At 47.3% G+C, this 22,960-nt stretch overlaps 1 protein-coding gene across 10 annotated transcripts in view; it reads right to left on the reverse strand.

The window, feature by feature from the left end:
- KIF16B (kinesin family member 16B) overlaps positions 1–20,284 on the reverse strand; it is a 301,609-nt gene extending 281,325 nt beyond the window's left edge. For 6 of the 10 annotated variants that reach the window (XM_055543463.1, XM_055543454.1, XM_055543460.1 and 3 more), the window contains exon 1: positions 20,087–20,284. In XM_055543463.1, coding sequence (XP_055399438.1) covers positions 20,087–20,133 — 47 coding nt within the window. In that variant the 5' untranslated portion in view covers positions 20,134–20,284. The remainder of the gene's footprint in view (positions 1–20,086) is intronic. The other 4 variants (XM_055543455.1, XM_055543465.1, XM_055543464.1 and 1 more) reach the window with 2 other exon arrangements.
- Between the last annotated feature and the right edge of the window lie 2,676 nt (positions 20,285–22,960).

Below are 22,960 nucleotides of genomic sequence, written 5' to 3' on the forward strand. Positions count from 1 at the left end.
TGCTGTACACCTGAAATTAACACAACACTATAAATCAACTATACTTCATTAAAATTATAAAAATAAATAGACAAAATACCTTTAATTTGGGGTGTGTGTTTTTTTTTAAATCCATGGCATTGATGTGGGAGGCAATCCTGGCAAACGCCAGTAGGAGGGAAGGGAAGTGAGACAGGAAAAGGACAGAGGTGTATTAGAGGTGTATTATCAAGCCAGTTACACTGTGCACGCTGGAGCTTAGTTTCACCTGGGGACTCTGGAAATGGTGTGACATACAGACCCCAAAGTTACCCCAAAGTTACCCCAAAGTGCCCAAGAGGGTGAGGGAGTGGGGGAATTTATACTCGTGGATCACTGGTTGAGGGCTGGTTCCGGGGTGTTAATTACCCAGTGTTTCCAGCCTGTTTCACTTTGGTGCCCAAGACAGTTGTCAGGCAGGAAATGCAGGTGTCGGCAGCTGGCGTGTCATCACATGTTAGAAATCAGAAGGTTTTACATACAAACATACAAACCTGGGTTTCAGACTTCTCTGGAAGCAGAGGACCCTCTTGCAACCGCATCGACAGCAGGACAGGCTCCTCGCAGGGTCCTGCCAGCCGGGCCCTCACCTGGCTCCCCAGACCCGGGCACTGAGCCCCCTATCCGGAAACCTACAAACTGTATAGAAGGGGCTGTGCCTCTAACAGTAAAACCCTTGAGATGACCAACTGCCAGCAGATTTAAATGAGCCGACCATGCCTTTTCCAACTTCCTGTACCTTCTGCTGGATTTCATGACCTCCTCCCACCCACGGTGCAGGGACAGCACCACAGAGTCCTGGAAAAGCTGGCAGAGGCCCCGAAACTCATCAAGCTGACTTTTAATGATACATAATTTCACTCAGCCAGAAGCAAATAAGGTGTGATTTGTTCAGGAATTAAGGGTTTATTGAAGAAACCACCAGGAGGTGACTTTCTCTCATTTCCTTTTGTCTTGTCAGAGTGGGCTGCACCCTCCCTGATTATTCTTTCGGACTCCTGGATAGTATCTTCACCCCCAAGTGTCCTCAAGACACCTCGAGAAGAAGAAACTGCCCTTCCCCGAGCTGTAGCACTGGTGCAGCATTCACAGGCTCCTAATTCAAGAACTCACCCCAGATTCCTTGAAACCAAATACCTGCCACAATTTACACACAGAAATCAGAGCACTCGCCTCGTCATCAAGCCTGAAGGGCCTGAGGTGAGAAAGTCCTCTGATACCCCCGTGCTTTCTGCAGTAAAACAGAGACAGAGCAAAACAGGCCTGGCCTCATTTCTGGGCTCTGCTGAGCGGAGAGTCCTGGCACAATAAAGCGGCCCCTCCTACGGCCACACGGGGGGAAGGAGGTCTCAGGTTGCACCTGGCCAGGGCCTACAACTCTAGTCTGGACGTCATCTCAAAGGCGGCGATGAAAAGCGGGGGAGACGGCCCTCCTTGCAAGGACTCTCACTGATAATACGGTGACATGGGGTGAGCAGGGCCCCTTCTGTTGAACTCGAGTCCTCAGCTCGCAAGTGTCGCCCTCCTGTTCTCTGATGATTAATCACGCTTTTCCATGTGGCCTCCACTCTGCTGCACCATCCACGCTGCTTCTCAGCCCCTCACGTTTCGTGGCTCTGTTGTTGGCCTTTTTAAAGCTTGGCAAATCCCCCCCAGCATCTGAAATAGGAGGCTCTCCAACAGGAGTGCTGAGACCTGGCCCCAGGCTTCCCTGAGTCACACAGGAAAGAGACTTGAGAGCAGCTGTGTCTGCCTCTGAGGTTAAACAGGTGGATAAAATCACATCACACTGAAGCCACACAGAGAAAGCAAACTGCTGGTCTCTTCCTAGCAAATGCGACCTTAACAGAGCCCTGAGGAACTGCTCTCAGCTGCTCCCGTGAAGCCTCTGGGCGCTGCTCCCTCTACCCGCTACACTCGCCGGTGCCCGCTGCAGGCCTGCCTGAGCCGCCTCTCCCTCCAAGGGCCTTTCTCAGCACCCCAAGTCTCAGCGAGGCCCTGAGCCCCATCACAGGCTTCCACAGCATCACGGGGCCATCCCACGGCCGCAGGGTCTGCGCGGGGCTGGAGCCCCAACCGGACTCCCAACATGCAGCCCAGCGGCTTCTCACAGTCTGGGGCGGGAGGCGGGGAACTGGGAGAGGTCCAGACCCTTTTCATAAAGATGCTGGGACACCACATGCCTTTTCACTCTCACTCATGACTGCTCAGTGAAGTTTTCCAGAGGCTGCAAGATGTGCGATGACAATGTGCTCAAATATTCTTCTAAAAATGTCTGCTCTGGGGTTTCCCTGGTAGTCCAGGGGTTCCGACTCCACACTTCCAGTGCAGGGGACTCGGGTTCGATCCCTGGGCAGGGAACTAAGATCCCAGATGCCACTCACCACAGTCAAAAAAATTTAAAAACAATAAACACTTTTTTTTAATATAGAAAAATAAAAGTAATATGTTTTTTACCTCCAATGTGGTAAAGATACTGATATAACCCACAAAACAAAAGCTCTCTGGGTTCATCAATAATTTTTAAACAATCTCCAAAACTTTTTGGGAACTGCTGGTCTAATACAAGACCTGGCATACAGCCGGCAGAGTTTGATCAATCTATCAATCAATCAATGACGGGGAAATGAAACCTCTTTCTAGAAATACACTGACATCTAGTTTGTGGTCTGGTAAAGACAAAAGATGGAGAAAAGAGGTGCCCAAGCATCAGGATTTTTTGCTTTTTTAAGTTGACTCTTTCTTAAGAAGGGAAAGAACCAGATTTCCCAGCTAGTTGGCGAGACAGGCAGGTGGATGAGTGGGAGAGGAGATGAAGGAGTAGGTAGATGGGAGTGAGTGGTAATGAGGACGGATGGGTGGGTGGACAGATAAGTGGATGGATGGGTGGGTGGGTGGATGGGTGGGTGAATGGATGGATGGGTGGGTGGGTGGATGGGTGGGTGAATGGATGGATGGGTGGGTGGGTGGGGTGGGTGAATGGATGGATGGGTGGGTGGGTGGGGTGGATGGATGGGTGGATAGGTGGAGTGATGGGTAGGTGGATGGGTGGAGTGATGGGTGGGTGGATGGGTGGATGAATGGATGGATGGGAGGGTGGGGTGGGTGGATGGGTGGAGTGATGGGTGGGTGGGTGGATGGGTGGGTGAATGGATGGATGGGTGGGTGGGGTGGATGAATGGGTGGATGGATGGGTGGGTGGAATGATGGTTGGGTGGATGGGTGGAGTGATGGGTGGGTGGATGGGTGGGTGAATGGATGGATGGGTGGGTGGATGGGTGGAGTGATGGGTGGATGGATGGGTGGGTGGATGAGTGGGTGAATGGATGGATGGATGGGTGGGTGGGGTGGTAAATGGATGGATGGATGGGTGGGTTGGTGGGGTGGGTGAATGGATGGATGGGTGGGTGAATGGATGGATGGGTGGGTGAATGGATGGATGGATGGGTGGGTGGATAGATGAGTGGATGGGCAGGTGGGTGAGTGAATAGATGAGTGGATGGGCAGGTGGGTGAGTGGATAGATAAGTGGATGGGCAGGTGGGTGGATGGATGGATGAGTGGATGGGCGGGTGGGTGGACAGGTGGAGGGGTGGGGTGGAGGGGTGGGTGGACAGGCAGGTGGGGTGGACAGGTGGGGTGGGGGCGGTGGATAGGTAGGTAGTGGGGGGGGGGGGAGAGGGCGGGTTGCGGGTGGGTGGATGGGTGGAGTGATGGATGGATGAGTGGATGGGTGGGTGGGGGGCCAGGCAGGTGGACGGATGGGCAGTGGCAGCAGGTGGCTGGGAAAGTAGGGCTGCTCCAATTCCAAGGCAGTAGTTCCCACCCCTCTGTATTCAGTCACACCTGATGCCCCCCCAGGGCTGCCTGTCAGTCTCACTCCTTGGCTTTCACACACGTTAGAAAAGTGTTACATCCATTTGTAAAACAGTTCCCATTACCTACAGAATCAGCTTTAAGTTACACCATTTCAGGACAACAAAAAGGAAGAAACGATAATGAAGTCCAGACGGCGCGACCCCAGAATCTGGGCCTCCCGGCCCTGTGCCCGCACGCAGCAGCCATCTGAAGTTTCGGACACGTGGCAACACTGCAGCTCCCCAGCCACACGCCCCAGCCCAGGGCCGGTGGACCCTTTCTGCTTAAAATGCCATCGCCCACCTTGTCTGCACAGCCAACTCGTGTACAGAGTCCTGCCCTCAGTGGTGGAGTGCTCCGGGCTGTCCCTCCCAGCCCTGAAAAGGTGCTCCACTCAATACCTCTGCAGCCCCTCACCACCATGCCCTGAGAACCCACCATCACCCACAGAACTGGGGACATTCTTTGTGTCTATGGCTCCCACTAGGTCATGAGCTACTGGAGGGCAGGGATCGTGAGCCTGTTCATCTCTGACAAAAGAAAAAGCCCAATAAAAGCTCAATGGCTGGACAGATGCCAAGGTCACCAGAAAAATATCCGCTCTTCACCACATGAAGCCTATACAAACCACAGAGCTCCATTTCTGTTATAACATCTACCTGTAGACTTGAGCTCACACTGATTCTCCTTTATCCCAACATATACTGGATGTTATTATCTACACAGAGACCCTAACACTAGGGGACAAGCAGACAAAGTCCACTCATTACTGAGTTATGTAAGATTCTGCTCCATCATCACACTACTCATGTGAAATCCCAAAAGGCACGACACGAAATTATAAGTTACCACTGACTTGCCCACTCTGTGCAAGCACTTTACCGCCATGAATTCCTTACGCTGTGATAATAACCTTACAAGTAGGTTATCACTGTCCTCGTTGTACAGATGAAGGAAAAAGAGATCAGAAGATGAAAGTATCCTTGAGAAAACCATGCAGGTACTTACTGGCAGTAGCAGGAGGCAACTCTGGGAGCATCTGACTCCCCTACCTTTCAACACCCATGCCTCTCTTGCACCTTCACTGAGCACCGTGTGAAAGTCTGGAATTATGAGGCAGTGAAATTTCTGTCCTGCTAATTTAATCCAGCCACAGTACTGAGATGTCCCTCCAAGGAAAAGATCCCACACAAAAAAAGCAGTTTCTCTTATGTGAGAGCACTTAGTGTCTACTGAGTGAAGGCAGGAATGAATAAGAAATGGAAAATCAATAACTACAAACACGGGCCAAAGCCTGAAAAAGACGGTAGAGAAAATAAATCAGATTTATCCAAGACTGATTATCAACAGCTGTCTCTCAAAAGTCAAGAGTAGAATAAAATGAAGAGGGAGAAAGATGGTAAAAGCAGAAACAACCACAAAATCCTCTGACTCTTTATAATCAAAAGAGAGAGGAATTCCAGCCAACATCAAATTAGAGACAATCAAATCCATTCCAGAGCACTTAGGTTCCAGGAAAGAAAGAATAAATTCCTTCCACTGGTCCTTTAATTCATTTATTAGTCATCAGAAAGAACAGAAAATCTGAAAGCTTTTAGTAGGACGTACAGGTCAAGTTAACACTAGAAATAAGGTTCTCTTGGGGAAAAGCCCCATCAAGGATTAAAGGTCCCCAACTGTCCTTTTCATTGACACGTGGAACAACTAATCCAACCAAGGGGTCAGCAGCTCAAATAATCAAGGATGCCAGGAGGCAGAATTCCTCAGTCCTTTGAGGAGACAGAGGTACTGGGGGCCTGGGAGGTGGGTACCTATTCTCACCTTTAATATAGTGTATCAGTATAGTCAAAGTTGGCCCTAAGAACAAGAAAAGCTAAAAAAGGAGATATTTTACAAGACAACTAAATGACTTGTGTGATCTTAGACCAGAGAAAGAGGTGCTATGGGGGCAACTTGGGAAATCTGGATGCATCAGACCACTGAATAATACTGTATCAAGCTCCTTGCCTGGTTTTTAATTATACTACAGTTGTACAAGGTGAAAAATACATGGGAACGCTGCGCTATTTTTGTAACTTTTGTACCTATTTCAAAATGAAAAATTTTTTAATATTTTTCAAAACAGAAGAAAAACATCTCAGCTGGATCACCATACATGAGCACCAGCCCAGGACTACAGACTTTTTTCTCATAGTTGCCCTTCTATCTGACCAAGCAGAGATAACTCCTATAAAAACACTAACTTTACAAAAAGGAAGCGAACAGGCCAAAACCTAGTATTTTAAAAGCTATATCTCTGCAACGTGCTTCATTTCTGAGCTAGTCTCCATCAACCTGAATGGTTTTTCTTGAAAGCTCCCTGGCAAAGTTTAAGTCCCACTCAGAGGGAACTCACAAAGTAATTTAGCTGTGCCCCAGGCTGAGTCACCTTGATGACTTAGACTCTGTTTAATAAACCCTGAAAATAAGGATCTGGAGGTTCATCCAGGCAAGAGACCCCAAGACCACGAGGCACAAGGACTTGAGAAAGAAAGCTCCTGACAGTGGACATCCCACGGTCGGCTCAGGTTCCTAGATTCTTCGGCTGAAAATTCTCATTCTAAGCTTTACTTATCCTCTTGGGGTCAAAAGCCCAACCCCCACCCCCAGCTTCCCAGAGGAAAGAGGACTCACTTTCTAGTAACATCCTAATTTCAAAGTTCTCTCACATAGAAAAATCAGATTTTACCAAGTTCTGCTCTGAATAATGGATTCACTACACTAAGGTTTTCAAACTGCCAATTATAAAATCAGTTTAGTGGATAATAACCATCTTTTTTAAAAAAAATGAAACGGTAGAGAGTACAAAACATGAGCATGGACTGAGCTGATAAACGATTTACTGCAGACGTTTTAAGTGCATCAGTTCAGTTCAGTCGCTCAGTCATGTCCAACTCTTTGCGACCCCATGAACTGCAGCACGCCAGGCCTCCCTGTCCATCACCAACTCCCGGAGTTCACCCAAACTCATGTCCACCGAGTCAGTGATGCCATCCAGCCATCTCATCCTCTGTCGTCCCCTTCTCCTCCTACCCCCAATCCCTCCCAGCATCAGAGTCTTTTCCAATGAGTCAACTCTTCGCATGAGGTGGCCAAAGTACTGGAGTTTCAGCTTTAGCATCATTCCTTCCAAAGAAATCTGAGGGCTGATCTCCTTCAGAATGGACTGGTTGGATCTCCTTGCACTTCAAGGGACTCTCAAGAGTCTTCTCCAACACCACAGTTCAAAAGCATCAATTCTTCGGCACTCAGCCTTCTTCACAGTCCAACTCTCACATCCATACATGACCACAGGAAAAACCATAGCCTTGACTAGACGAACCTTTGTTGGCAAAGTAATGTCTGTGCTTTTGAATATGCAATCTAGGTTGGTCATAACTTTCCTTCCAAGGAGTAAGCATCTTTTAATTTCATGGCTGCAGTCGTCATCTGCAGTGATTCTGGAGCCCAAAAAAATAAAAGTCTGACACTGTTTCCACTGTTTCACCATCTATTTCCCATGAAGTGATGGGACCGATGCCATGATCTTCGTTTTCTGAATGTTGAGATTTAAGCCAACTTTTTCACTCTCCACTTTCACTTTCACCAAGAGGCTTTTTAGTTCCTCTCCACTTTCTGCCATAAGAGTGGTGTCATCTGCGTATCTGAGGTTATTGATATTTCTCCCAGCAATCTTGGTTCCAGCTTGTGTTTCTTCCAGCCCAGCATTTAAGTACATAGTCCTGCACAATTGTCATCAGCCTTCCAAAGCACAAATGTCCTTCATTGGAAACATGATTAATCCTTTTTCACTAACTCAGAGGTAGAAAAATGTTTTAAATGAACTTACACTCACAAGAACTTTTATCAGAAAATCTGAAATGTTCCCACAGGCAAAAATAAATAAATAAATAAATACTGTTGAAATGGAAGGCAAAAACTTTTCCTGCAAAGTATTTCCTTCAGATATGCATTAATTACAAAAAGGAAAAAAATGTAACAATACGGTGGACACCACCTTGACCAAGGGACCAAGGTCAACATCACCAGTAAAAAGACACACTGGCATTATGAACCCCCATGATAGGAGACAAAGGGCACTCACATGGCATTCTACAAATTCTCCACACGCCAGAACCGAGTAACTTCACTTTAGTCATGGCAAAATGTCAGAGAAATTCAAACTGAGGGACATTAAGAACAAAGCTAGTGGAGGTGATGGAATTCCAGCTGAACTATTTCAAATCCTAAAAGACGATGCTGTTTAAGTGCTGCACTCAATATGCTAGTAAATTTGGAAAACTCAGCAGCAGCCACAGGACTAGAAAAGGTCAGTTTACACTCCAATCCCAAAGAAGGGCAATGCCAAAGAATGCTCAAACTACTGCACAATTGCACTCATCTCACACGCTAGCAAGGTAATGCTCAAAATCCTTCAAACTGGGCTTCAACACTCCATGAACTGAGAACTTCCATATATCAAGTTGGATTTAGAAAAGACAGAGAAACCAGAGATCGAACATCTGTTGGATCATAGAAAAAGCAAGGGAATTCCAGAAAACATCTACTTCTGCTGATTACACTGAAGCCTTTGACTGTGGATCACAAAAAACTATAGAAAATTCTTAAAGAAATGGGAATACCAGACCACCATCCCTGCCTCCTGAGAAACCTGTATGCGGGTCAAGAAGCAACAGTTAGAACCGGACATGGAACAACGCACTGGTTCAAAACTGAGAAAGGAGCACATCAAGGCTGTATATCATCACCCTGCTTATTTAACTCACATGCAGAGTACATCATGAGAAATACCAGGCTAGATGAAGCACAAGCTGGAATCAAGACTGCCAGGGGAAAAGTCAATAATTTCAGATATGCAGATGATACCATCCTAATGGCAGAAATCGAAAAAGAACAAGAGAGCCTCTTGATGAAGGTGAAAAAGAAGCATGAAAAAGCTGGCTTAAAACTCAACATTCAGAAAATGAAGATTATGGCATCCAGTCCCATCACTTCCTGGCATAGAGATGGGGAAAAAGTGGAAGCAGTGACAGACTTTATTTTCTTGGGCTCCAAAATCACTGCGGACAGTGACGGCAGCCATGAAATTAAAAGACACGTGCTTCTTGGAAGAAAAGCTGTGACAAACCTGGACAGCATATTAAAAAGCAAAGACACCACTTTGCCAACAAAGGTCTGTTTAGTCAATGCTATGGTTTTTCCAGTAGTCAGGTACAGATATAGAGGGTTGGACCATAAAGAAGGCTGATCTCCTAGGAGATCAAACCAGTCAATCCTAAAGGAAATCAACCCTGATTACTCATTGGAAGGACTGATGCTGAAACTCCAATACTTGAGCCACCTGATGTGAAGAACTGACTCACTGGAAAAGACCCTGATGCTGGGAAAGATTGAGGACAGGAGGAGAAGGGGCTGACAGAGGATGAGATGGTTGGATGGCATCACTGACTCAGTGCACATGAGTTTGGGCAAACTCCAAGACAGTGAAGAACAGGGAAGCCTGGCATGCTACAGTCCATGGGGTCACAAAGAGTCGGACACAACTGAGCGACTGAACAACAGCAGCTACTAAATAACTCACTGGCACTCTCTGGAGTCTCAGAAACTGTCACTGACCAGACGAGTTTAAGGAGACAAAGCAACTAAATAGCATGTGGGATCCTGCACTGGATCCCAAAACAGAAGAAAGATGTTAGTGGGAAAACCATGTCCAGTTACCAGGGTTTCCCTTGTTAATACCTTGGTCCTAACAACTGCACCATGTAACATACAATGCTGATTCAGAGGAAGCTGGGGGAAGCATATATGGGAACTTTACTGTGTAACTATTTCAAGTTTAAAAAAAAAAAAAAAAAAAAAAAACTTTTTCCAAAGGAACAAGAGTGTTCCGTCCCATAAACCACATATCACTGAAAGAGTGTTTTACCACCAATCCTCTAACCTTAAGAGATATACATAACAAATTTGACATATATTGTGTATAATTAACTTAATACACAGGATTCCCTGGGGGGTCAGATGGGTAAAGGATCTGTCTGCAATGTGGGAGACCAGAGTTCAATCCCTGGTTGGGAAGATCCCCTGGAGAAGAGAAGGACTATCCACTCCAGGATTCTTGCCTGGAGAACCCCATGGATGGAGGAGCCTAGCAGGCAAGAGTCCATGGGGTCACAGTGAGTCAAGCTCAACTGAGTGACCAACACTTTCAGTTTCACTTTTTCAACTTCATACACAGGGAAAGCCCAAAGCTGTCCTTACCGAGGCCCTTCCTTGGCCCGCTCCTACCTCCCCATCACCTAACATCTGACAGGAAGATCATCAAGATTCCCCTGCACTCACAGGGAGCAACGCGAGGCATCCCAAGGATGCTGATTCCTTATATGCATCCACGAACTGAGCGACTGGGAGGAGGGGCAGTCATTAATGCAGCAAGTATGTTCTGAGTGCCCATCCCTGCCAGGCACCGTTCTGGGCCCTTGGAAAACAGCCACGAACAAACCTGACAAGGTTACCAGCTTTCATGGAGTTTACATTCAAGGAGAGAGACGATAAACAAGAAACCAAACAAAAATCCTTTCACATGCACACGCACAAAACTCAATCATGGTAAATGCCATGAAGCCGATGACCAATGCAGTTGATAAAGACTTCTCAGAAGAAGTGGTATTTGAGCCAGGACCTGATCTTTCTCTAATCCCCAGTTTCCTCATCTAGAAAGTGGAGCTAAAAATATTCACTCCTGTGGACTGTTGTCAAGAATTAAATTAGATAATGATGGTAAAGGATTTAGCAGAGTTCCTAGTGAGTGAGTGCCTAGACACAGTAATTGGTGCCAAAAATCACTTACCAACACTATTACAGTGAAGCACTTTCTCAACTGACTTTAAATTCTGTGTTGACATTTGCTCCACGTGTCTATGAGTGGACTGCTGATCACAGAAACAGTTCCTTCCCCTCCCCTGGGCAGCAACAATGAATAATGAATATACTTGGGAAAGAACAGAGCAGGAAATACAAGCTCGGTGCAGAGTCGGAGGAAGTGAAGGAACGCACCCAGGCCCCTCCAGCAGTCCCTCCCCTGTGCCTGGTGAGAGTCACTGGGCTGAACCCAAGGGGAAAAGGACTACCTTTCCGTGAGGGGTTTCTGCGGGCCGCTGTCTGTAACTACAGCGAGACAGAAGGCAATCCAGGCCATCGAGAACAGAGGGAGGCCCTGCCCTGGGGAGGGGATGGAGGTGCTGGGGCGTTGTCACATCAGCCCCAGGCCAGAAGTATAACGTATTTCCTCCCACAAAACAGGCCTTAGCAAGATTACGTCCCAATTCCAGGATCCACAAAAACAGAAAAAGCTATTGAAATAATTTAGAAAATTAATTGTGAAACGAAACTGTGTAGGCTAAATCAGCTTTAGACCAAAGTGCTCTCTCTACATTGCACCACTGGACATTTCAAAATAACCTCTGACACAAACACACACACACAGATGTCATGAATAAAATAAAGCAAAGTTTAATATCCAATTACACTTACTAAATACTCAAGTCACTTAACATTATTTCAAACTTCTGGTACTCACATGTGCAAGTGCATCACACATATTAAGATAGTTTTAAATTTTGTGTATGAAAAACATCGCCAGTCATTTGCTTCATGTTACTTGTCAAGTCCACCTGAAAGCGGAGGAAGTCAAGTCTTTCCTAAAAGAAAGGAAAACACCTCCATCTGCTCCAGACTCCATGAGTCAGGGTCAGCGCCAGCACAGCGCTCCCCGGGGAGTCTCCCCAGGGCCCCACAGCTACCCATCCGAGTGCCTACTGCCTGGATCCCCCACCAGCATCCTAAGCCAACTCAATTCACCACGGTGGCCCTTTACTCTGACCTGCTCAGCCCACATCCTAACCTTGGGAAAGGTCATGCCTCCACTTAACAGGGCCCCAAGCCACTCAGTCATCTGGCTCTTCCCCTCTCTACGCCCTACTGACTGTCTTCAAGATGTTTCTTGCAAATGCAAAACACAGGATATAAAACAGTTATACATTATGTTGCTACACAATCAGGGGGAAAAAAAAAAAAAAGACTGGATTCAAATGCACCTGAATTTTGGATCATCTCTGGATCATGAAATTACAATCAATTTTCGATTTGATTTCTTGGGTACACTTATCACACACATTTTTCATAAGCACACAGTATTTTCACAATCGAAACAATATTGTGAAAGTTTTTTCAGGGTCCTGTTCATAAGTTTCGATTTCATGTCCTTTCCTATTACTCAGAACTCCAGCCTCATCCAGGGTCCCAGCCCTCTCAGCCACACTCCAGTTCCCTGAACGTCTGCCCACTCCACAGAGAGCTGAGGCCTCGGGGCCCTGCAGCCCAGAATGTGGCAGCAAAGTCAGTGGGATAACGGTGCATACAAGGCACTTAGCACCGCCCTTGGGAAATAGTCAACCAATGCTCACTGTTGCTAGCCATAGTGGTGTTACTCTACACTGCTATTGGATGAAACTTCTGAAAATCCATCAGCAGCTCCCAGCGCCTAAAAAGAGCAACCAATATTTACAGAGCACTTACTCTGAGGCCTGATACTGTTAGCAAGGGTTACTTCATTCAAAAACCATCTCAGCCCCACGAGAGGGCTCCTGCGACAATCTCCACCTTACAGGTGAATAAACGGAAGCACAGAACACCTGAGTAGAGCGCCAAGACCCAGAGCGAGGAAGCAGGAGAACTGGGGCTCAAACCCAGCCCAGCCCAGCCCAGCCTTCCTGTCTGACGGAACTTTCCACAAGGACGGACATGCCCTGTTCCACATGTAGATACTGAGCACTTGAAATGTGACTTGTACAGCCAAGAAACTACATTTTACATCTTATTTAATGTTAATATGAGCAGCTGCACGCAGCCAAGGGCTATGACGCTAACCAGCACAAGACAGGACTATAAAAGCCCCAACTCCCAAGCTGAACAAAGAAATGTCCTCAGAACACCCTGCCTACCAACCTCTCAACCAATCCTTACCAAAATCTCCAGTTTGTCTAAGATCCCCGGTAACTGTATTTGGTGCCATCTGCCAGGCATCCCCGCGTGTCCTCATCTGAGCCTTCTGTACTATGGGGGGGGAAACCCATTCTCCACCATGACCGAGCTATGTGACCTCAGGCAGGCTCTCTGGGTCTCTGAGCCTTGCTCCTCATCTGCAGAATGGAGGGACTGTGCTGCCTTTCAAAGGGCATCAGTCAAGAACTTCACAGACCCTCTCTAAATGGTGGTCGCTGACACCCTTTCTTCAGGGCTCAAGTGAGTCTCTACCCTCTCATCGAAGGGACCCTGGGAAGCTACAGACCTCTGCCTCCAGCCTCCAGAACCCCGAGGTCCCCCTGACAACCACACGCAGGTTCTGTTGCTGCCAGCGTGTGTGGCTGTGGCCCTGACTTCTCCGCCAGCAGCCCAGCCGTCCCCTGAGGCCAACAGCTCTGTCATCAGCGAGCCCAGGACAACAAGTCCCCGGGGGGAGGGCTCCGAAGGGAGGCGGAGCCTGATCAGCCCGCTTGATTATCTGGGGCGGCAGTTCCGTTTCCCCTCTGTCAAATGGGGGTGAAAAGCCTCTGTCAGTGAGTTGGTGGGAGGGGGAAAGGAAGTCCCCAAGGTGAAGAAGTGAGCACGTGCCTGGTGCAAGGCGAGGCAGCGGCTCAACAGACACGGCCCACCGGAGCCTGGTGCGGAAACAGATCGCAGAGGCCTCCGCATTGCTATCTTCCCCGCCACACCTGCTCTCCAATGGGAAGACTTCAGCAGAGCCTAACGACATCAACCCCAAACAACCACTGGCATTTTTTCCTTTTAACTTGACAGACATGACAGCAAATTCTACCTGAGAGGCTAATCGGGAAGAGAGGCTGAGAACCGTCATGGATAGAAGGTGTGGGGTGGACCTGCCTCGTCAGATGAGAAAGCGCATTACAAAGCTAACATCTGGTCTGCTGCCAGCACCCAACAAAAAAAAATTGGGGGGGAGGGGACATTTTTCAAATACAAGTTATTGCATAAAGGTACAATTGTGAAATTCTAATAATAACAGCAGCCATGGCAACCCACTCCAGTACTCTTGCCTGGAAAATCCCATGGATGGAGGAGCCTGGTGGGCTGCAGTCCATGGGGTCTCAAAGAGTCAGACACGACTGAGTGACTTCACTTCCACTTTTCACTTTCATGCGTTGGAGAAGGAAATGGCAACCCACTCCAGTGATCTTGCCTGGAGAATCCCAGGGACGGCGGAGCCTGGTGGGCTGCCGTCTATGGGGTCGCACAGAGTCGGACACGACTGAAGCGACTTAGCAGCAGCAGCAGGCTTCACAGAGCCCATGCTATATGCCAGGCACCACGTGTAGAGCTTTGCCCCATGCACGTATCTCTTCTGAACCTCATGAGTGTTCTTCACACTGCCAGCTGCAACTCATCAGTAGATCTTAAAGTCAATTTAGTAGACCTAAAAATAGACATTTGGGGGGATTTCCCTAGTGGTCCAGTAGTTGAGACTCCTGGCTTCCATTGCTGGGGCTGTGGGTGTGATCCCTGGTCAGGGACCTAGGATCCCACATGTCCCAAGATGTGGCCAAGAAATTAACTTTTTAAAAAATTTTAAGAGAAAATTTTAAAAGAGATAGAATAGAATAGGATAAAATTGAAACTATGAGTGAATTGCATGTAACACTTCATAAATCTTTTACATATCTACAGGGCTTCCATTTTAAATGTGTTTCTTATTGTGAGTCCTAGTAAAAAGTATTTGGAAAAGACCTTGTCTCACAAAAGATTTTATAAGGTATATATAATTATCGTCACCATTTTGCAGATGTAAAAATTGGGGCTTAGGACAATTAAGTCTCTTGTTCAAAGGTACCCAGCTGGTAAATGACAGCTAAGACGGGAACCCAGGCTGTCTGCCCTCAGACCCCGAACATGTAACCCCAGTAGATCAACCAGATAGGATGGATGACCCTGAAGAATCACCTAGTGTTTCCAGGAAAAAAAAACAGGCAACTGACACCGACAGGAAATGGACAAATTAGTTCCCCAATTATTATTTTGCTGGCTCTTCAGAAGGTAAATAAACAAAAAAAATCTATCTTGTAAGACTGTAAAAATGAAACCAGTGGAAAAAGAAAAGATGAGGCATCAGACCAGGGGGAGAAATCACCAAGAAAAAGGCAGAGACAGTACATAAATAGTAAGCTTTTGCCCACAAAAATTATGAATGAATGAAGTGTCTGCTGACATTTTATTCGTGTTATAAAGCATAGCTGTGACTGTCTAGGAAACTGACTTTTGGACAAGCTATCTTCCTCAGTCTGGAAAATGGCATGATAATCACAGCCTCTACCTGCTAATATTATGAGAAAGATTAAATGAGGTTCTGCACCACTGGTCCAGAGAAAACGCTCAATAAAGGGAGGGGCTGTTACTTGATGGAACGCAATGGCTTTTTCAAACTTCAAACTACTACTTCTGCCACATAACCAAAAACCACAAGGTAGTGCTGGGGTTCAGGGTGGGCCACCCCAAAATTCACCTCCATGACATATTGATTGTTTTAAATTAAAGTTACTTAAGAAACGGCCAATCTATGAGGGACACTGTGGCCCTCCTGTCTCCCTGAAAGCAAGAAACCAATCTCCACATGAAAGGCAGACCCCCTGCCTGTGGAGGTGGAAGGACACCCCTACTGCCAAAGATGGGGATTCTGGACCTTGTTCTTCTTCAATGTGCTACCCAAGGGGCTTCCCTGGGGGCTCAGTCAATATAGGAGGCGCGGGTCAGGAAGATCCCCCGGGGAAGGAAATGGCAATCCACTTCGGTATTCTTGCCTGGGAAACCACAAACCCTGTTTAGACTCCTCACTAATTGGGCACACAAAACCTAAGGTTCTTTGACCTCTGTCAATTCTTTACAAGTTTGTTTCTTTTCCGCCTGTTAACCTTCTGTCAATTTCATTATTAGACCAGCCACTAAGAACTCACCAAGAGGGAGAGGAAGAAGTTTCCTCCTCCTGGACAATTAATAAAAAGAACGCATCACATTTTGTCCTTAATCAAGCACTGGCTGCCTCTTCAGAGGACTGGTGACCACACAGGCTCCTGGCTTAGAGTCAGTATCTCACCCCCTTGCCCCATCCTTCAACAGGATGCAACCCAACCGCCCTATCACCCCAGGCCTCTCCTTCCTACTGGCTGCTTCCTGTTTGCCTGCCTTCAGGGCTTGCACCCTTATTTGCAAAAGCCAAGACAAGGAACAACTTAAGGGTCCATCAACAGACGAATGGATAAAGAAGACATGACCGACACACACACATAAATATGAATATATGAATATTACCCAGCCATGAAAAAGAAGAAGGAAATTAACAACACAGATGAATCTTCAGGGCATTATGCCAAGTGAAAACAGTCAGAGAAAGAGAACTACTGTATAGATGGCCCTTACACGTGGAATCAAAAAAAAAAAAAAAAACAGCAACAACTAGGTCAAAGGAATTCTATTTGTAGTTACCAGAGGCAAGGGATAGGGAACAGGGGGACTGGATGATGGGTGTCAAAAGTCACAAACTTTCAGTTATAAGATAAATAAGTCCTGGGGATATAATGTACAACATGATGACCATAGTTAATACCTCTGGAAAGTATTTGAAAGCTGTTTTGAGAGTAAATCCTAAGAGTTTTCATCACAAGGGGAAAAACATTTTTTTCTTTTTTTTGGAACAATATGAGATGATGGATGTTAACTAACCTTATTGTGGTAATTATTTCACAATGTATACAAGTCAAGTTATTAGGCCGTATATCTGACACTTACAAATATGTCAACACATCTCAATCAAACTGGGGGAAAATTCTTTTAATAACTTCCTTCAAACCTCCTGAACAACGAGCTAAAAATTATTTCTGTGGCGCCAATGACTTCTTGGATAACTCTTTAAAATTACATAAACAAGTTTTGAATTATTAATTATAAAACTACCAAGAGCAAAGTAAAAACTCAAACAGTCTTCTATCCTGGCCTAATACACTCTTCATCAGCCCTCCTCCGCGGAGTTAGCTGTCAGGCTTCTTGTGAATCACTCTATACAGATACGGCCGTGTGTGTGCATTTTTAACATTTTTAACATTCACACAACTCTACAACAGTGTATGCATCTGTGAGTACCTTGCTTTTCTTACCTAATTCTCTATCTTGGAACTCTTTTTAGGACAAAGATCCTAAGAGTCTTTGTAAGTATTAAATTGTACTCTGCCAAATGACTTGGCCACAATTTTAAAATTCCCCCATTACCGTACATTTAGGTCATTTATGATATTTTTGTTGTTGTTATACAAAGAATGATGCAGAAGTATCCTTATACATACATCTTGGTAGATAGGAATACAATCTATAAAATAAAATCTTAGAAATGAAATTTCTCAACCAAAGAGTTTATAAATTTCATATCTTGACAGCTACTGTCAAATTTCCCAACATGGAAGTTTCAAAGGTGCTGACCCTTTATGATCCTGTCACCAACACTCGAAGTTCAGCTAACCACCAATCTCATTGGTGAAAAAATGGTTTCTTACAAATATTATAACCTGCAACTCTTTCCTTATGAGTTAAGCCAAGCCTTTCTGGTTAGCCATTAGCATACCTCTTTCCACTTCACTGCCAACTTCCGGAACATTTTCTCTCCTTGAAATTGCTCTTTGGAAGGTTATCAACACTCGTCTCCAAGACCAAAGACGTACTGGCAACAGCAGAGCTCCATCTTGGCAACACCAGACACCAGCAACCACTGCCTCTTCCGGGAGCCCCTTCTCCCTTCCCTTCACGACCACGCGCTGTGCTGGTTCTCCTCCATGCCTGCAGGCCAATCATCTCCCTGGAAGCCCGCAGAGAAGCATATCCGAGCACCCAGCCTAATTCCCTCTTCTTCTGATGGTAAACAGTCTTCTTTTTTAATCTACTGTATATCTGTGCTTTATACAGAAAAATAAGGTTTCTAGGAATTTCCCTGGTGGTCCAGTGGCTAGGATTCCATGCTCCCAATGCAGGGGGCCTTGGTCTGATCTCTGGGTCAGTGTATCAAGATACTAGATCCCGCAAACTAGATCCTACATGCCAAAACTAAGACCCAGCACAGCCAAATAAATAGATAAACAAAATGTTAAAAAAAAAAAATTTCTCCTCCTGAGAAATCACCACCTCACTGTAACATTCTTAAACTGTCATCCATATGCTAAAAATTTCCAAATGCCAATCCTCAGATCACCTGAGACTTGTGTTTTCTTCCAGTCTCCTCAACAACAGCAAAGAACTGGATGTCCTTCGGACACTTCAGACAGTGAACCTCGTCAACACTTGGGGAAGCACTCATTCTAGTGGGACACTGTGCTTGTATTTGACATTTACTGCATCTCCTGAAACTCACAAACCCAAGAGAACACACCTTCCCCAAACCTCTCCTACCTTCTGAAGCATCAAACCTCAGTTAGTGACTATTCTTCCCCTCTCCCCAACTTCCCACCCAATGAACTGCCAACTCCTGTCAATTCTGCCAGCAAACTGTCTCCGTGGATCCTTCTAGCCTTCCCATCCCCACCTGTAGCCAGACTTCTGCCTCCTCATGCTCAATCGCTCAGTCGTGTCCGACTCTTTGACCCTATGAACTGTAGCCTGCCAGGCTCCTCTGTCCATGGGATTTCCCAGGCAAGAATACCAGAGTGGGTTGCCATTTCCTTCTCCAGGGTATCTTCCTGACCCAGGGATCAAACACAGGTCTCCAGCATTGGCAGGCGCTAAATAAATGCTTTCTAATTACTCAATACAATCTTGTAGCATGTGCTCCAAAGCTTCTTTAGTTCAAAGAAGGAAAAGAACTTTCATATGTTGTACATGTAAATCCAAAATAAAGAACAATCTTTTAAAAACATCTAAATGGGGCCCATTTGTTTTGTAGGACTGAATATACATAGAAATGTATGTATCTGACTTAGCAAAAAGTCAAACTTCTTCCCTAAAAAGCTTTAGAAATAACTTAAAAATCACAAAAGCACGGGTTTCCAATAGCTACAAATCAGAAGAATGACTCCCTATCTGCCAACAGAAAAACAGATTCAGGTGAATTAAAGAAGGTTCCAGCAATCTCTTGATTTAATAATCCTCTGATGCCTCAATCACCTGTCAGAACTAACAAACAATGACCTCCAAAGTCAACACAAGAAAAGTAGCAAAGGTCATATGGTAAGTTAAATGCTCAACTTGCTTGAGAAGCCAATAAAAACAAATGGCCTTGGGTGAACTGCTCCTATCAACTGGGAAGGACATATCCCATTTGGATCCACTTTATTCTTTAAAGTTAAACCAATTTAAAAAGTAACTATTCTAAAGCCAGTGATTATAGTCACTGAAAAGGAAGAACAGATTATTCTTCAGAGAATGTAGAGTCAAATCATTCTGAAAAGCATCACTTAGTAGAAACATTCAAGATTAAATTATAACCACCTCCCTATTAACATCGGCATATTTCAAACACGTGTACTTAAGTGTCCTTGAATTTTTTCTCCCAGGAAGCAAAACTTATTCAAGTTTTCCCATCCACTCTTTAAGCTGAAGTTAAGGATGGCGAAACTACTGATCAGAAGAAGTCAAGGTTCACGTTCGGTGAATCATCTCTTATTAAGAAATTAATAATAATAATAATTAAGAAAAAAAAAAGAAATTAAAAAGTTACACCGATGATAGTGAGAGAACTTCTCAGTTGGCACAATTGAGGGGACTTTGCCTCACAGCTCTGGTGCCCCGTAACCACGCTCGTGAATTTACACCTTCAGGAAAGTGATCCCTTGATGCTTTTTAAAGGGGGAGGGTGCAAACTTCCTCAAATTTTCGGGACCGGGAAGAGTTGACAGGAATCTTCATGGCGCCGTAAACTCTTTACCCCCCGAGTGTCCTCCGGAGCAGTGTAAAAGCGAGAGCAAAGCTTCAAGTTGCCCCAGGCCCCCAGAGGCCATCAACCGGGCCCGGGGTGCCGGGGACGGCTCTGGACCCCAAGTCCAGGACGGCTCTGGAGGGGAGCTGGACACCAGCTCCCTCCGGGTGAGGAAGCGTGCGGGAGCCACCTGCGCCCCAACCCCTGTACTCACCTGCGATTCATGGGCCGGACCCTCACGGCCACCTTGACCGAGGCCATCGCTCATCCCGGCCCGGCCCGCGTGCGCCCGCGCGATCCCGCGCCCGCCGCAGCCCGCGACTCCCGAGACTCTGCCCGCGGCTCCCGCCCCCTTCCCCGGCCCCCGCCCCTGCGCTCGGGCCGGACTCCACGGCAGCGGCTGCCCTCCGGCCCCGCCTCTGAGCATGCTCAGAGCGGCTCCGGCCCTCGTGATACGCGCTCCGCGCTCCGGCGGCGCCCGGGCGGCGCGCAGGGGCGGAGCCAGGGTGCCTGGGAGCCGGTTCCGAGGTCAAGAAATCAGGTAGTTCGAGCCTCAGGGCTGCTAGGGACGGGGCGATTTTAAGAAAGCCTAAAACCCAACCTCATTCCTTGAAAAAACTGGGAGGAGGCAGAAGAAGAGGAGTTCGCAGCAATTTAGGGCCAGCTCAAGAACCACAATCCTGAGGTCAAATTACCAAAAACAGTTTTTCAGCCCTAACCAAGGATCTGGCTTTACCCCACCGGGAAGGAGTTAACTCATCCAATTTAAAACTGGAGCACAGAGATTATCACAGCTTGATAGTGGGCCACTGCTCAGGTCTTCTCTACTACTCTGAAGCTGTCTGAGCCTGTGTTCTGGACCCTTCAATTCAGGGATACGAAGAAATGAAAATAAAAAGGGTACGGCAAGAATGGCTATATGGTCTGAAATCAGATCTTAATTGGGCTTTTTTTGCACTTATGTTACAGTTGGGGCTTCCCAGGTGAATGAGTGGTAAAGAATCTCCCTGCAGTGCAGGAGATGGGGGTTCCATCCCTGGATCGGGAAGATTCTCTAGAGAAAGAAATGGCAACTTGCTCCAGTATTCTTGCCTGGAGAATTCCAAGGACAGAGGAACCGGTGGGCTACAGTCCATGAGGCCCCAAAGCGTCCGACAGGACTTAGCGACTGAGCACATATATGTTACAGTTCCATCTTCAAGGAATTAGGGGTGGGAACGACTCTCTCCCGGGGTTTAGGGTGTCGGAGAAGTGAAGTCCGAGGTCCTATACCGGCTCCTGTCTGCTCCCCTCTCCCGAAGAATGCACATTCATTCAGTCAGTCCCTCATGCATGCACTCTTTGGGGCATTCGTTCACACACACCCAAGGGCCATCTATGAGCCACAGGCCACATTAACCAAGACATCAATTCTGCCTTCCTCCGCTGCCCCACTCTGGGCCTCTCAGCCCACCCATCCCAGCCCCACGACCCACCCTTCCTGCCTCCGGTCTCACAGCTGAAGGGGGGTGGGGGCAGGCAGGAAAATCCACAGAAGGCAGTGCCCATACTCAACAGCCAATGTGCTCCCACGTTCCTAATGGAGCCACAAAAGGGTGCTCTGCCCTCATCTCCTCCTTGCCGGTGTTTCACACCCCCAGGGCACCCAGAGAGCTGAAAGGGGGCGGGGGGCGGGGCACTGCTCTTCCACAAGCCCAGCTATGACGGGGGCCCACAAAAAGTGGAGGCTGGGTTCCTGGGTTTGAGCTTCGGCTCCAGCATTAGCTTTGGGTAGCCCAGTCTGCATTATTGGGCGCCTCTAAGGCTCTTGCTTTATCTACAAATCAGGAAAAACCCCTGGTTGTTGGTTCATGCTTTGAGATGATGCCTGCAAACACGTGACACACTTAAACAAGGATTCGTAGCGTCAGTTCCCCTAGAGCCCTGACGCTGGCCGGGAATCAGCACCCTGCGAGTTCCTAGAGCCCGGAGACCCATGGCTTTTCCCCTTTGGGAGCGCAGAGCTGGGTGCGGATTCGACCGCCAAAAGGCGGAGAAACTAGGCGCGCTGGAATCCGGAGCGGGCCGGGCATGCGCGGTAGCGGCGGGCGGGGGTAAAGACAAGGCGGAGAAGCTAGCGCGGCGCCGGGGATACCCGGGCAGGGGCGGAGCCAACCTTATATGGGAGCTGCGCGGGGACAAACTGCGCGCTGGCCGCCTTCCCGAGGGAGGGGGGCGCGTCCCATCGTCTACGTGAGCCGCAGCCGCCCCTGCTAACGACCACTCTATTAAGGTCGGGGGCTTCAGTGCACAGAGCACGCGAGTGGTCCAGAGCCGACAAAGCCAGCCCAATTCTTAAAGACAACAAATTACACAAGCTTGCAGGAGGAGTTCAAGATTAAAAGCTGTTTTCTGTGTCTAGGGCTTCACTGGTTGGCTCTTCGGAAGGTTTTGTTCATTCATTCATTTCCAACACCCCGCTCTTGCCTCTAAGCCCTCTATCCCTTCGTGACTTCGCCATTTGACGAAACAGACCAAAGCAGTCCCGCAGACACTTTGGCCTCACCCAGCACTCCTGGAACTTTTGAATGTGAGGCTGAAAGTCTTCGACTCACGCTGGGCAGGATGGGACAGAGACTTGGCCGGAGAACATTTCTTTCTAACCCAGAGTGAAAGAAGTCTCTCAAAGGGAAGACGAACGACAAGATAAGGAGGTGGCTCTACTTGTCAAAAGTAAACAACACGTTTCTGGAGTACTTTGCAAACAATAACGCTTATACAAGTCACCTGGGGAAACTTATGAACTGGCAGATTATGATTGGACAGCTCTGGTGTGAAACCTGAGATACTGCTTTTCCAGCAAACTCGGGGTGCAGCTGGTCTCACGCGGCCTAATTTATGGGGCCCGGGGCTGGAGGTTGGGCTCAATTGGGATTACTGGGAAGCCTGTGCTTCTTTCTCTTTCTTAGCCTCGAAAAGTTAGCCGAGGTTTCTTAGTTGGGCGAGGCAGCCTTTCAGGATGGCAAGCCCCGTGACTCTGTTGTAGCTCAGTTTGCCGATTTCCCGAATTGGTCAAAGGCAGCAAGTCCACCATCGGTGTGGAGGGCGT

Source organism: Bubalus kerabau, chromosome 13 (genome assembly GCF_029407905.1).
Source record: "Bubalus kerabau isolate K-KA32 ecotype Philippines breed swamp buffalo chromosome 13, PCC_UOA_SB_1v2, whole genome shotgun sequence".
Lineage (NCBI taxonomy): Eukaryota > Metazoa > Chordata > Mammalia > Artiodactyla > Bovidae > Bubalus > Bubalus kerabau.